The sequence below is a fragment of the Chiloscyllium plagiosum genome, chromosome 4, assembly GCF_004010195.1.
Source record: "Chiloscyllium plagiosum isolate BGI_BamShark_2017 chromosome 4, ASM401019v2, whole genome shotgun sequence".
In the NCBI taxonomy this organism is placed as follows: Eukaryota; Metazoa; Chordata; class Chondrichthyes; order Orectolobiformes; family Hemiscylliidae; genus Chiloscyllium; species Chiloscyllium plagiosum.
In genome coordinates this window covers 40,386,839-40,402,324 of record NC_057713.1, presented here as the reverse complement: position 1 = coordinate 40,402,324, position 15,486 = coordinate 40,386,839, and the positions used below count along the sequence as shown (strand labels likewise).

Below are 15,486 nucleotides of genomic sequence, written 5' to 3'. Positions count from 1 at the left end.
CTGCCTGTACTCTGAAGGGAAATCATGGAAATTGCAAAATATCTTGCATTCAATATTTTAAAAATCTTGACAATTACTTTTTGACAGTTCCATCGTCTCCAAAGCTCAGTAACCACAATGTTCATAATATTCAACTATCTCAGTATTTATCTATGTGGAGTAATCCCATACAAAAATTCTTTAGATATTCATCCAGCTCATATTAAAGCAATTAATCAGCATTGATCCATTGCTTCAGCTGGAGGTTTATTCATCATATCTATTGCTCTGTAGGGAAACCTTAATTCATACAAATCTCAGAAAGTATATGCGGTTAACTATTTAGGAGCTTTGCCTTTCAAGAAAGCAATTCATTATACCACAGATTTAGACATCTAGCCTCAAGTGACAGTCACTCACCTCAGACACTTCTGTCTGGATAATAGATAGAACCATTAGACAAGTGTCTTTCTGATTTTTATTGGCATTGCTAAATATTCTCTTGCTCCCTCATTCAGAAACTATATCCACCTTCTGGACTTTTTCTAAAAAATACAAATAAAATTGAAATTCAACCTCTGCTGTTTGAATGAAATGAATGTCTGATCCAGAACAAGCAGTTTTAAGGTCAGCTGTTGAGCTCTTAGTTTCTGAGACTGATTATTGCTGACATTGTTAACTAGAAAATACTCTCTGCTTCTTTGTTAACTGTTACACTTTGAAAAGACTTCATGAGGAAATATCATTTACAATTATTGTGAGTTTCAATAGTGGTGAAGCTCAGAACTTAATAAGATTCATGTTGTGACAGTTTAAACAACTTAACTTATGAATGTACTTTTTAAGCAAAATTGATTTTTTTTCAAACAGATACCACAGCAGAGGAGTTTATCTCCCAGTCAGCTGCTGCCGAGAGCAAATACACCAAGCTAAGGAGAGTTTTATCAGAAATTCTTTCAGCACAGCTGGATAACATTCATATTTTCAGTGTTGTGAATGTGAATGGCCAGTTTAGAGAAGTAGACATTTGGTACGCAGCACAAGGGTCTCCATTTTACAAGGCTGAAAAAATGAACGGCAATGTGGCAGCTTCTAAAGCCATGGTACGTACCTCCTGAAACTTATGAAGTATGTCATTATTTTAGTCAAAGCTATACAGCTATTTCCCATAAAGGTTCCCAATGACACACATTTTCAAATCCAATCATTTTGTCAGCTAAGGATATTCTGCTGTATGGGGAACATAGAACATATGAAGAAAGGAACAGGAATAGGCCTTTCAGCCTGTTGAGCTTTCCCTTCCATTTAGTACAATCACAGCTGATCAAACAGGTCAATGTCTTTTACCCACTCCATCCCTTTAGCCCTGTACACAATTGGTAATCAGAAATCTATCAATCTCTATCTTCAACATCCTCAAAGACTGAGCTTTCACAGCTCTCTGGAGAATAGAACTGTTGGACAAAAATGGTTATGTGTTAAAAGCAGCTATCAGAACATGCACCAAAGCCTTTCTGTCACCTTGTGTTGCCATATTCTTTATCTATTTGGCATTTGGTTAGAAGGATTCTTAGCAAACAACTCTGAGATAATTGTCAGAATTATTGCCGTCAATGAGGAACCCACTGATCAACATTTCACACTAGAAACAGCAATCACCCTAAATTTCCACCCATTAATTTTAATGGCACTTTCTCCGCTTTCCACTATGTACAGCTAGCAGCTAGGATTTCCAGTTCGCAGTGCAAATTTGGAAAGTTGTTCCCTCTGAAAAACTCATCACACATGACAGCTTAAGGCTCCAAGCAACTAATCTTATGGATTGCAACTGACAAAGTTTCACCACAAACCCAACAACTTTATTACCAAAACTTGAAAACAACATATAGCAATTTAAAGTAGTTCCCTTGTAGATAGTCAGGTTAGGTTAACTGCAGGTTAATTAGATTTGATCTGAATTGATCTTCCTTCAAGACTTTTCTTGGAGATGATCCTGGTCCTGACAAAACCCCTCTCATTGAGGGTTTTCACCCTGAATCCCACTCTTATCTGATACTGCTGGCCATCAGATTGATTAGGAACTTCTTAAGACAGAACTTTCTCGAAGGTGGAAGCAGACATCTTGCCTTAAAGCAATCAATGCTGCTTTCAGCATGATATTGCTGCACAGCACCAGTCAATATGATGAGTGGATTCATTATTGAACTTCTAGCTAGGCAAATGGAAACATATTAACCCAAAGACATATAGTAGTGATTGTAATGAAGTCAGCCAGCTGGACCTCATAGAATATGAGTTCCCTGACTGGGGCTGTTAATCTGGTCCAATCAGGGAGACCTGGCTGACATAAAAAGTGTGAGTGTCAGAGATACCAATACTCTGATGCCTGCCCTCTATATGAGGCAGGACCAAATTCCAGGATTGTACATTTGTAAATAAAGGGTGACTTTGTAACGGGATACTGACCTCTGTGGAGTTATTTCACATATTAATAGAGATTTATTTTTCATATTGAGTGGATTATAAATGTGAACAACTCTTACCTAAGAGGATTTGACAGCAACATTGCAACAAAATTCCAACATGCTTGTCGTACATTAGTTTTTCCCCTTTGTAAGTGGCTTTGTGCTCTTTAAGATTTCCTTACAGTTAGCTTTTTCTAATCTCTGGGGAAAATCGATGCTCTTCACCTTGCCTCTTGCCAATGTTCTGCAGCTGGTCACCAGGAGTGTAGAATTCAGTGTGAAATTAATCAAAAAGGGAAATGGACTCACCTCCCTTTAACACCTTCCCATGTCATCTCTATCAGGACAAGAAGACAAAGGGTAAAAACTGGTGGGGTAAAACCCATAGCTACACTTCTGTTTTGCTTCATTCATGATAACATTGTTTAGATTTTGAATGTTGTGATTTGTGTCAATTTTTCACACATCTTGTATTTAATATACATTTAACATTGTAGTTTTTCTTTTATTGCAGCTAGAGGTTATTTTAAATGTCAGCATATCCCAGGTTGCTGTGGACGCATGTGTGAATGCAAACTGTGGCACAGCTCCTGGCTGTACAAGCAGCACCACTTTTAGCCCAACTCCAACTGTGCTGAATGCTGGAAACTTTTCCCTAGTTTCCATAACAGCATTCACTACTGCTCAATGTGTCTGTGAAGCTCGGGAAAGGCAGAGGTTGTCTTGTTCCTCATATCCAATTAATCCATGTCTAAATGGCGGCACTTGTATTGATACTGATTTGGGCTTCAGGTAAGTAAATGCGTTTTGCATTTTGACCTCTCTATTGGTTTGATCTCTGATTAGTTGACATCTTTGCTAAAGCTATTGTACTATCTGTAAAAATTTAAAATGTCTCAAATTTTGACCTGCTGCAGGAGGCAACTCTGGAGTAGCAACATTGTAACATAAATAAGACCAATCTTCTAATCTTTCCATATTGCTGAAGTCATACACTGTCAAAGTAAACTATAAATGATTGCTATCAATACTACCGGACACTGCTCGCTGCAGTAAGTTTGAATTTGGTATCGTTGGCCTCCACAGATCTCCCTTTGATATCAAGGAAGACGCAAGGCTAGAAAATTAAAATCAACAATCTCAATTAATCAGCAGGGTACAAGTTCATAAATGTGCAATTGTTTCATGTTACTACTGAAGTCAGAAATTTCTGCTGTGCTATAGCTCAAGTGAAGTTAAGCAGCTTCGCTCTCTGTATCTTACAGTATTTCCAGTTGTTGTGATGATGTAATCTGCTAGCTATTAGTTAAAGGATCAAACTGAAAACTGGAATATTTGGAGAGATTTATGTGACTTAAATAATTTCAGTTACCATTGACCCGTGTTCAGTAATACTTTCAGACTCTTACTTCTTATGCCCTTCAGCATCCTTTTAGCAAATCTGCTACTCACGCACAAAACAAATTTGACCTGAAATATTCTTAGAAAGAGGTTTAAGCCCCAATTAAATCATATTTAAAGACAAAATAACTGAGGTAACCAGTTAAGTTAAATACCTTTATTTAAATAGTGTGCCTACTCACTTTGGGCCATGGTGATTCAGCATGTGAATGGGGAATTCAACAAGATTCACAGTAATGGAATGAGAAAAAGTAACAGTGTGGGAAAGGAAGGCGGAACCCACTCTACCCACAAGGATATGTACAGTCTGAAGGGCATCATTGTTTTATATCTGATAAATGCTTATCCCTACTTGCAGCCCCTTTCACTATCCCTCTGGTCACTCTATTTCCATTCTTGTAAGTTTTTGATTTCACTTTAATTTATAAATGCACATCCCATGTCAATTTTAATTTTTTTTCAATTTATTCATTTGTGGGCTGTGGGCGTCATTTCTGGCCAGTATTTATTGCCTGTCCCTAGTTGCCCATGAGAAGGTGATATAGAGCTACCTTCTTGAACTTTTGCAGTCCACCTGCTGTTTACCCACAATGCCCTTAGGGAGGGTATTCCAAGATTTTGACCCAGCGACAGTGAAGGAACGATATTTCCAAGTCAGGGGCTTGGAGAGGAACTTGAAAATTATGGTGTTCCCATACATCTGCTGCCCTTGTCCTTCTAGATGGAAGTGGTCGTGGATTTGGAAGGTGCTGTCTTGTGAATTTCTGCAGAGTGTCTTTTACATAGTACACATTGTTTCTACTGAGCATCACTGGTAGTGTGAGTGGATGCTTGCAGATGTAGTGCCAATCAAGCAGGCTGCTTTGTCCTGGATGGTGTCAAGTTCTTGAGTGTTGTTTGCGCTGCACCCAGCCAGGCAAGTGAGGAGTATTCCATCGCACTCCTAACCTGTGGCTTGTAGATGGTGGACAGGCTACAGGAGTCAGGATGGGAGTTACTCGCCACATTATTATAGTTACTTTTATCAGCTCGTTCAGGCATGTGACGCCGCATCTCTGAAGCAGATTAGATTTGAAATTGGATCTTTTGGCCCAAAGGTAGGGACACTACCACTGTGCCACAAGCATCCTCAATTACAATTATATACTGAGTTCAGGACAGCCCATCTTAAAAGGTCTACTAGTCCTGATTAGTTACCAGGCTAAGATACAAATATATTTACAAGGTACAAATACATTTTTACAGAATGTATGAAGTTTATCAAACAAGAACAAAGGAAATGATACTCAACACTGTCAGCAGTGTTTTTTCAGTCAATCTACTTTAAAACACTAGCTCACAACTGGGCACACATCTCTTGTTCTCTCTTGACAGACGTTCTTCTGTCTTTGGTCTCCCTTTTTTGATCACCAAACCACTAATGTACCCTTACTAATTACTACCTTGTGCATGATCAGCAACATTCTGACATCTAACTGGCCTGCCAATGCAGGAGCGGCACATGATTAACCTCACATTGGCTAACAGTGTATGCCTAAATCTGAACTGTTTTTTAAAAAATGGTCAATTTAGTAATATCACTTCCTACGGTCTCCTATTCCATTCTTTGGCATGATAATCACTTTGTAGATTCCATCTTTTCTCACAACTTCCCTGAATCCCCTTGCCAATTTTTTTATATCTTTAATAATGTGGCACCAACGACATCATGTATGTTTCTGCCTGCGAGTATGTAATATAAACTCCCAGTGATTTAAAACAAAACTAAATGTCCTAACTGACAAACTGAATGTTCTCAAAACCAAAGTGTATCAACATGTTTTAATTAAAAGGATCATTTATCAATCCATGACTTCACCATGGCACTGAAAACAAGGTAACTAAAATTAATAAAAGTGCAAGTGACTCCAACATAAGAATCTATGCAGGATCTACATAAACATCTGTACATGGAAAAAACTTGTGTATTAAAACTGAGGTAACAGAATACACTTAGAAAATATAACATAATTAACTAAATCCATTCATCAAAAAAGGTTAAAACATTAATAAGTCTAAAAAACTCATACATGGGCCTGATACCTACTTTAAATTACAAAACTAAACCAATTTAAAATAAAGCCATGTCTACGAGTAAAAGACTTTTACCTCGAAGTATTTTCAGATTGGTTAACCTCAGTTCACATTAGCTTGAGCTGTAAATCTTAAACCTATCACTTTATTTTTACCCTGAGCAATATGGCTATTCTTCCTTCCAGAAAGTTTTTACAACTATCTAAAGTAAAAAATGTAATTTACTTCCTCACTTGTTTAATCAAATCAAAATGATTAATTGTTAAAAATAACTCAATCCTGCATTCTACTATCTCAGCAGGATGACCAGGCAGCAGTGAGCATGTTTGGCAAAGTGTTACGAATGGAACATCAAAAAAGCTGTGAACCCAAGATTTGCAAAAACACCCCACACTTTATTGTGGCTGCAATTGTTAGAATATCTCTATGTTATGAATGGTCATATTCTTCAATGCAGGAAGCTGTCTGCAGCATTGCTAGCAGTGACGTTAGAAGCATTGGGACTGCATGGGTGATGAGTGCATCTTCTGCAATTGCAGTGGCAACAAAGGCAGCCCAAACCATAAAACAGAAAAGTAATGATCACTTCCAGTTGGTTTATAATTCTATAGCATTGATGGTGGAATAGTATGTATAATTTTGTATCCCAGTAGATAGATGCAAATTGACATCATGTTCAGGAATTATGCCTTACGCTACTGTAACTGTGAATTCCTATGGGAGCTTGTCCTTTCCAAACTTCCCTAATTTTTAAACTCTCACCATATATAAAGTGCAACAATATGTCATTTTGTCTTCTGCTTGAGTTCTGAAATTATTAATCTGTATTTTTGTATGCTAGGTGTGAATGTATTCCAATGTTTGATGGGCCAGAATGTCAGCAGACAAAGTACACATTTAAAAGCCATGGTTATGCCTGGTTTCCTCCCATAAAGCCTTGTTTCAACAGCCTAATTTCACTCGAGTTCCTCACTGAAATTGCCAGTGGGCTTATTCTTTATAATGGACCACTCACTCCAGTACATTCTGGAGAGCTTGAAGACTTCATTGCATTAGGTACGTACATATGTCAGGCACAGGAGAACAGAAGTAGGGCAGAGGTTTTAATTATGCTTTAGCTCGATAGATTTTAAAAATGTGTTTTTGTTCTGATTTTCTTTCTATGCCCCTAACTCCTATGAGTTCCAACTCCTGATGGGTCAGCATACTTTGACAGTGGTGGATAGCAAATTTTTATTGCTTCATTCTGGTCTGTAAATAATGAGTCTCATTTTAGCCAAAACTGGACCCCAACTTTGCCAAATTTCAGCAGCAAATAACTGAATTTGAATCTTATTATCCTCCATGGCTCAAAGGTAGAAGACAGAGGGTGGTGGTGGAGGGTTGTTTTTCAGACTGGAGACGTGTGACCAGTGGAGTGCCACAAGGATCGGTGCTGGGTCCTCAACTTTTTGTCATTTATATAAATGATTTGGATGCGCGCATAAGAGGTACAGTTAGTAAGTTTGCAGATGACACCAAAATGGGCTGAGAAGTGGCAGATAGAGTTTAATTCAGATAAATGCGAGGTGCTGCATTTTGGGAAAGCAAATCTTAGAGCAGGACTTATACACTTAATGGTAAGGTCCTAGGGAGTGTTGCTGAACAAAGAAACTTTGGAGTACAGGTTCATAGCTCCTTGAAAGTGGAGTCGCAGGTAGATAGGATAGTGAAGAAGGCGTTTGGTATGCTTTCTTTTATTGGTCAGAGTATTGAGTACAGGAGTTGGGAGGTCATGTTGTGGCTGTACAGAATATTGTTTGGGCCACTGTTGGAGTATTGCGTGCAATTCTGGTCACCTTCCTATCAGAAAGATGTTGTGAAACTTGACAAGGTTCAGAAAAGATTTACAAGGATGTTGCCAGGGTTGGAGGATTTGAGCTACAGGGAGAGGCTGAACAGGCTGGGGCTGTTTTCCCTCGGGCGTCGGAAGCTGTGGGGTGACATTATAGAGGTTTACAAAATTATGTGGGGCATGGATAGGTTAAATAGGCAAAGTCTTTTCCCTGGGGTGGGGGAGTCCAGAACTATAGGGCATAGGTTTAGGGTGAGAGGGGAAAGATATAAAAGAGACCTACGGGGCATCTTTTTCACACAGAGGGTGGTACGTTTATGGAATGAGCTGCCAGAGAAAGTGGTGGAGGCTGGTACAATTGCAACATTTAAGAGGCATTTGGATGGTTATATGAATAGGAAGGGTTTGGAGGGATATGGGCCGGGTGCTGGCAGGTGGGACTAGATTGGGTTGGGATATCTGGTTGGCATGGGTGGGTTGGACCGAAGGGTCTTTTTCCATGCTGTACATCTCTATGACTCTATGACTCCATGGCACAAAGGATACTCAGTTATGATAAAGAAACAGGGGTAGAAACTTGACAAATACTCCACAGTTATAGGTGGCACAGTGGTTAGCACTGCTGCCTCACAGCGCCAGAGATCCGGGTTCATTTCCCGACTCAGGCGGCTGACTGTGCAGTTATGATAAAGAAACAGGGGTAGAAACTTGACAAATACTCCACAGTTATATCGTTGAAATAAACAAGAAATGTCAAGTTAACACAAAAATATCAATGTGCAATTTAATAGCAATATTTCAATACTTTGGAGAACTCTTTCATATTTTTCTTTCACATTTACTCGTTAGTATTGGTCTCAGATTTCAAATGAATTGACTACAGTCATTTTGACTTGATGGATAAAGCTTTTGATCAATCAATATTTTCTCTTCCCAATCCGAATTTTTATAATACATGATCAATTAAGTTTTAATTCACCACATTTTCTTTACAGAGCTTAGGAATGGAATTCCGTCACTCAACATTAGCCATGGTTCAGGATCTCTCCATCTCCAACTTCCACCAGGTATCTTTGTTGCTGATCGGCACTGGCACAGGCTGGATGTAGAGAGTGATGGAAAGGTATGTAGTGATTGTAAAGGAATGTTCAGAGGGAGAATTTGCTTGGGAATTAACTGATTCCATAAATATTATCCACTTATAGGCATGTCTTGCTTAAACACATATTTTTATGGAATTATAGCTACACAGCTGGGCCTGAGAGAATATCAATTAATTGTTCAGATTAATTAAATCTTACTATTTTGAACATATCTTCAGTTTAACAACTTCACATTTTTGTTTACTTTTCATCACCTCTCTGACTGCCGTTCAGTTTTACTTCTATGCTTATTTTGCTGTTTGTCTCTTTGCCAGTAATCACAATTCCACTTGTTTCTGTATTTTTGTTAACCATTTCTCATTTTCCTTGCAGAATGTATAGAGGGGGTCATGCTTTTCCTTAGATTTTTTTCTGCTAATCCATTAATGTTGTTAGTGTAAACTTAAGTGATTGATTTTAGTCATATATTTATCTAATGTGGACAGCATTATGCCTTTAAAGGCATGCTACTTGACTTCTAATAATGTGTGGTTTAAAAAAAAACTGTAATAAAATAAATAAATCTTCCTCCTTTTGCTCCTTGGTATTTAGACCAGGTCTTGGGTATTTTGAGTCAGAGTGATTAACGCCAAAATAACCGCCATGCACGATCCATGATGTAAACTCACTGTGATGCTGTGGGAAGCATATGTGCCTGCATCATTGATGTCATCATGTTCCTGTGTAGTGACATCAGCACAAGCATATGCTCAGCTGTGCCTGAAGATGGCCAACACATCTGCTCTGACCAGCCACCACCGCCATCTGGTCCTCTCCAGCTGCTCCCCAACATTCTTCAGCCACCACTGCCTTGCTGATCATCAGAGGGAGGGGCCTTCCTGCAGCCTGGATGCTGTGCCCAGGGGCTGGGGTTGCTGCTGTGCTGGTTAACTCCTCCTGACTTCCCTCTGGCCCCTAGCACTCATCCTCAATGTGGGATTGGAATGATTCAAATCTCCAGGTCCTGAATTCCATTATTGATGCTTCCAACAGCACCATTTCCTTTCATCATTTCCCATAACAATAGGTCATGTCAGAGTACATATGTGCACTTTGCACCACCTAGAGATGCTGTTCACACCAGACATAGCTATTTTGGATGCATATATATGACTTTATCATTCCAAGGTTATTCATTACCAGGGATGAAATTGTTCCCATAAAAGACCATGTGCTGTATAGTACCACATTATTCAAATAAACCTTAATTGTGGTGCTGTTATAGAGAGTGAAAATGATCCTTGATCATTGCACTGGTGCTGCTGTGAATGAGAAGGAAGGCACTGGCAAAGGATTGTCAGAAATGGACCGTAATGTCTGTGAAATTTCAGAAGAAACTCCTGGAGAAGCAAGGTAAAAATGTGATCACATATTTTGTAATCTAATAATAATTTTGTTAAATTAGTGAACATTCTAGGAACTAGCTTCCAGAATTTTATGTTCAATCATTGTTACCTATGATTCACTGCACAGTGAAATGTCAGAGAGACACTCTATCCTCCATTCTCTTGTTAGAATTCTCTGTTAGACATTTTCCAAATGTCTTTATTTATGGATAAGAGCTTCTCTATTTATACCCCTCATAAAATTAAATCTTCCCTCAGTCTCTTCTGTTCTAAAGAAACTGCAATGCACTGTCTGTGTGTGTGGTGGAGACAGGTTCGACTGAAGCATTGGAAAGAACATTAGATGAATAAAAATAATGTGAGAGGGTATGAGGAAAATGCAGGTGATTAGCACTAAGTAATGATGCTCATTTATTGACCTGGAGCAAGCACGATGGGCTGAATGGCCTCCTTTTGTGCTGTTCTGTGATTCTGTGAAAATAATCAGAGCCTAGGCAACACCCTTATGAATCTGTGCCAAATATTCTCTAATGTGATCATATCCTTTCTATGGTGGGCCTACCTGAACTGTACACAGTACTCTAGCTGCAGTCCAATTAGTGTTTTATACGGTTCTCATATAACCTCTGTGTCTTCTGTTGTGCATTTTGACCAATAAAGCTAACATGTGTACCTTCTTAACTTCTTTGTTCATCTGTCCTGCTAATTTTGCAAGTCTGTGGGTGGAAAAATCCTCCAAAGTCTCTCTGTTCCTCCGTGTTATTTTATACTTTATAAAATCTATTCCCTTGTTTATCATTCCCAAGTTGATAACTGAACACTTCTTCAAATTGAACTGTATTTGTGCCCCGTCTCATCCATTAATATTTTCCTACAGTCTACAGCTTTATTCTTCACTACCATCTACAGAATCATTTTTTGTATCAACTGTAAACACCTCAATCATACTTCTTACATTTAAACTTAAAACTTTGAAATGCATCATGAAAAGTAAGAAATCTGATCCTGAGCCCTGTGAAACCCAGCTGGAAACAATTTCCCATTCATAAAACACCTATCCACTATTATTCTTTACTTCTTGCCCCTGAATTGATTTTGCATTCACTTGCTACTTCCCATTGAGTCGCATGGGCTTTTACTTTGCTGATCAATCTTCAACATGCAATTTTGTCCAAAACCACTCTAAAATTCCATGTTGATTACATCATATGTGCTACCCTCATCACCCCTCCTTGTTACGTCCTAACAAAAATCAATCAAGTTCATCATTTGTTCCCTAAACAAATCCATGATGACTGTCCTGTATTTGTCCCACCTTCTATAAATGAAATTACTGCCTATGTAATTTTGTCATTTAATCATAAAGAGTGTGGTTTCAGCACCCAGTCTTGTGATCGATGACTATTCAGCACACGACTTGAATCTCGTAGATGCTGAAGAGCATTTGATGATCAAGACCTCAGCTGCTTATTACAGACCTGCTTTGCTATTGTACCCATTGTATTGTTAAGCTATTCCAGTTATCTTTCTGCTCTGAGGAATGTAGCAAACGTCTTTAGTCTCTGAGCCTAACATAAGTCCATCCAGCACATCTCGGCAATGTTTTGACAGCCTTGCTGAAAGAATTGGACACACCACTTCCATTTGCAGCTGACCCAGTGATTTATAAATGTTTCTTAATGGAAGAAAGAAGTAAGAATAGAAAATGCTAGAGTAAAGGAGAGTGAAGTAGCGTCAAAGTTCTTATGCGACCAACATATTGTTACTGTCTTACAATGAGTAATAAGACATCATGATCTTGTTCATTGATCACAATAAACTGAGTGGGATGCTCTGCACTCAGTAGCTTTCAGGAGTTATAAATGCATTCCATCTCTATCTACACAATGTTCTGCAGACATGATAAACTAATAAAACAGTCATAGCTGTGACCAGCAAAATCAAAGCTACTTCCAATTTTATTCTGTAAGTACCATTAGCAAAAGAGTCATCAATGCATGGGTTTCCAGAGTTAGGAAACAAAGATGTCAAAAGTTGGGTTACCAAACTGCACAGCACAAACAAGCCTTCAAGAAGGCTTCTATCACTTTATTCTGCTTCATGATTTAAATCTGTCAGCAATACTTTTTCATTCCCCCTGCAGCGACTTACCCTGATGTTGTACAAATGTTGTATCTGTCAACTGGGAGTGAAATGTAAATGAGATGACCGTGCAATTTTAACACAAAACTATCAGCAGCCTCAATTCTCACCCAGTTTGGTCAATACACATGTTTGTGCCCTTATGATCCTTATGTTACCCTTATGATCTGATCCTAAAAATCAAATAGTTTTTACATTGAATTATTCAAATCAGTAATATGGTGGCACTAACATAAAGGAGAATAGTTGAATGTGTATGCCATCTTCAGGACAATGTTTAAACAATAATTTATTTTTAAACTGTCAAGGAAGGCATTGCCTGGACAAGGTTTATTTTAATACGGCACTTTGTTGTTGTAAAGCTAACCCTGTAGCCTCCAGAAATGTCTCGGTTTGTTTTAACATTTCTACTTTAGTGACATGTCGTTTGGATTTGCTGAGAAACCTATCTGAGCTGTCTTTTCTTCTCTGACAGATTTCTAAACGTTTACCAACCCCTTCAGCTGGGTGGAATCAAAGAGTCACTATCAAACCGCAATGATCAACGTGCTTTCACTGGGTTCATAGGATGTATAAGAAATTTAATTGTTGATAGTAAGGTAAGTTCCGGTTGCCCTGCTATAGGAAGGATATTATTAATTTAGAAAGAGTTCTGAAAAGATTTACAAGGATGTGGCTGAGATTGGAGGATTTGAGGTTGAAAGAGTGGCTGGATCGGTTGGAATTTTTTTCACTGAAGCATAGGAGGTTGAAGAGTGACCTTCTTATTGAGATTTATAAAAAAATCATGAGGGGCATAGATAAAGTGAACAGCTAAGGTTTTTTCCTTAGGGTAGGGGAGTTTAATACTAGAGGGCATATTTTTAAGGTGAGAGGAAAAAGATTTAAAAGGGATATGACAGGCAACTTTTTTACACAGAGAGTGGTTTACATATAGAATGAACTGCCAGGGGAAGTGGTGGATGCAGGTACAGTTACAACATTTAAAAGACATTTGGACAGAAACGTAAATAGGAAAGCTGCATTGTTGGTTTGCTCGCTGAGCTGGTGGGTTGTTATGCAGATGTTTTGTCACCATGCTCGGTGACATCATCAGTGCAACTCCTGTGAAGCATTGTTGTTCTACTCCACCTGATATTTGTATGATCTGTTAAGATGAATGTTGTCATTTCCAGCTTTTCTCTGCAGTGGTTTGTATATGGAATCTATTTCTACATGCTTGTTGATGGCATTCCAGGTTGAAAACCAAGCCTCAAGGAATTGCTGTGCATTTCTCTGGTTAGCTTGTCCCAGGATGGTTACATTATTCCAGTGAAATTGATGAACATCCTTGACTGCGTGTATTGCGATGAGGGAGAGTTGGTCATGCTGTTTTGCTGCTAGTTAGTGTTCATGTATCTGGATTGCTAGTTTTCTGCCGGTCTATTGTAAAGATTTAGAGGAATATGGGCCAAACACGGGCAAGTGGGACTACGTTAGTTTGGGAAACTTGGTCAACATGGACTAGTTGGACTGGAGGCTCTGTTTCCATGCTGTATGAGTCCATGATTCCACATAATATCTGCTGTTAATAGTTGTTGTGATTTTGTGACCTACATGGGCAACTCTAGGAGAGGTGGTAGCATGGTGGTAAAGTCAATCGATCACCAACCCAGAACCCCAAGCTAATGGTCCAGATGCTCAGAAATAGTTAATCATGTGATTGGGATAATAGATACTTTTTTTTGCATAGATATAAAGGGGAAATAAATGGAACTGGTGTGTGGATGGAGCTGTCAGACTGAGGAGTTAATAAACTCTATCGACAAAGAAATGTAGCTTGGTTTCTGTCTTAATGATTGGCTTGGATCTGAAAAGGCACTGATGACATAAATTCAAATTTCATCATGGTAGATACTGAAATTTGCGTTCTGTAAAATATGGAATCAAAGGTGAACTTAATGACAACAGTGTGATTTTTGTTGACTATCTTAAAGGCCCATCAGAGAAGGAAATCTGCTATCCTTACCTGATCTGGCCTGCATGTGATTCCTGATCCAAAACAATGTGGTTGACTCTTAGCTGGCTTCTGAAATGGTCCCACAAGTCACTCAGCTGTATCAATCTGCTACAAGGCTAAAGAGAGAAATAAAACCAAATGGACCACCAGGCATCAACTTAGGCACCAAAAAGGACAATTACCAAACCAATTTGTCGACCATGCAAGGTTCTCTCTACTAACATTTAGGGGCTTGTGCCAAAGAATAAGAAAGCTGTCCCACAGACTAGGCAAAAACAGCTTGATGTAGTCATGTTAAATAGAAAGATACTTTACAGACATCACCATCTCTGGTGTGTCCTGTCTCATCAGTAGAATGGACCTACCTAATGAGGCAGCGCTTTGGTATACATTGGGAGGGAATTGCCTTAACATCTCAATATTGACTCCAGACACCATGAAATCATCAGGTCAGACTTCCTGCTGATTACCACCTACGGCACTTCCCTTGCCTGATGAATCCCTGCTCCTCTATATTGAACATCACTTAGAGAAAGAGCTGAGGGTGGCAAGGGCACAGAATGTACTGTGGGCGGGGGACTTCAAAGTACATTGCTTAAGAGTGGTTCGATAGAACACTAATGACCAGGTTGACTGAGGTCCTGAAGGATATAATTACTAGATTGGAAAGTAACAAATGTAACCCCACTAGTTAAGAATTGATGAAGAGTTTGAATTGAGAACTACAGACTTGGTAGTTCGATGTCAATAGGAGGGAACATTGTAGAATCTATAATAAAGAATGTGGTAACTGTACATTTAGAAAATTTTTTTTAAATATGAAGAGTTGTGGATTTATGATGGAGAAGTCATATTTGACAATCTTATTGTAAGGGGAGTTCTTTGAAGAGGTGACAAGTAGGTTAGACCGGGGAAACCCAGTGGATGTGGTCTACCTAGACTTCCAAAAGGCCTTTGATAAGGTGCCACACAGGAGGCTGCTGAGCAAGGTGAGGGCCCATGGTGTTCGAGGTGAGCTACTGGTATGGATTGAGGATTGGTTGTCTGACAGAAGGCAGAGAGTTGGGATAAAAGGTTCTTTTTCGGAATGGCAGCCAGTGACAAG

At 38.9% G+C, this 15,486-nt stretch overlaps 1 protein-coding gene across 1 annotated transcript in view; it reads left to right on the top strand.

Annotated features, from left to right (window-relative positions):
* si:dkey-22o22.2 (neural-cadherin) overlaps window positions 1–15,486 on the top strand; it is a 246,362-nt gene that overhangs the window by 189,038 nt on the left and 41,838 nt on the right. The window contains exons 21-26 of the mRNA XM_043688104.1: window positions 850–1,082; window positions 2,959–3,236; window positions 6,760–6,974; window positions 8,748–8,875; window positions 10,120–10,247; window positions 12,858–12,981. Coding sequence (XP_043544039.1) covers window positions 850–1,082; window positions 2,959–3,236; window positions 6,760–6,974; window positions 8,748–8,875; window positions 10,120–10,247; window positions 12,858–12,981 — 1,106 coding nt within the window. The remainder of the gene's footprint in view (window positions 1–849; window positions 1,083–2,958; window positions 3,237–6,759; window positions 6,975–8,747; window positions 8,876–10,119; window positions 10,248–12,857; window positions 12,982–15,486) is intronic.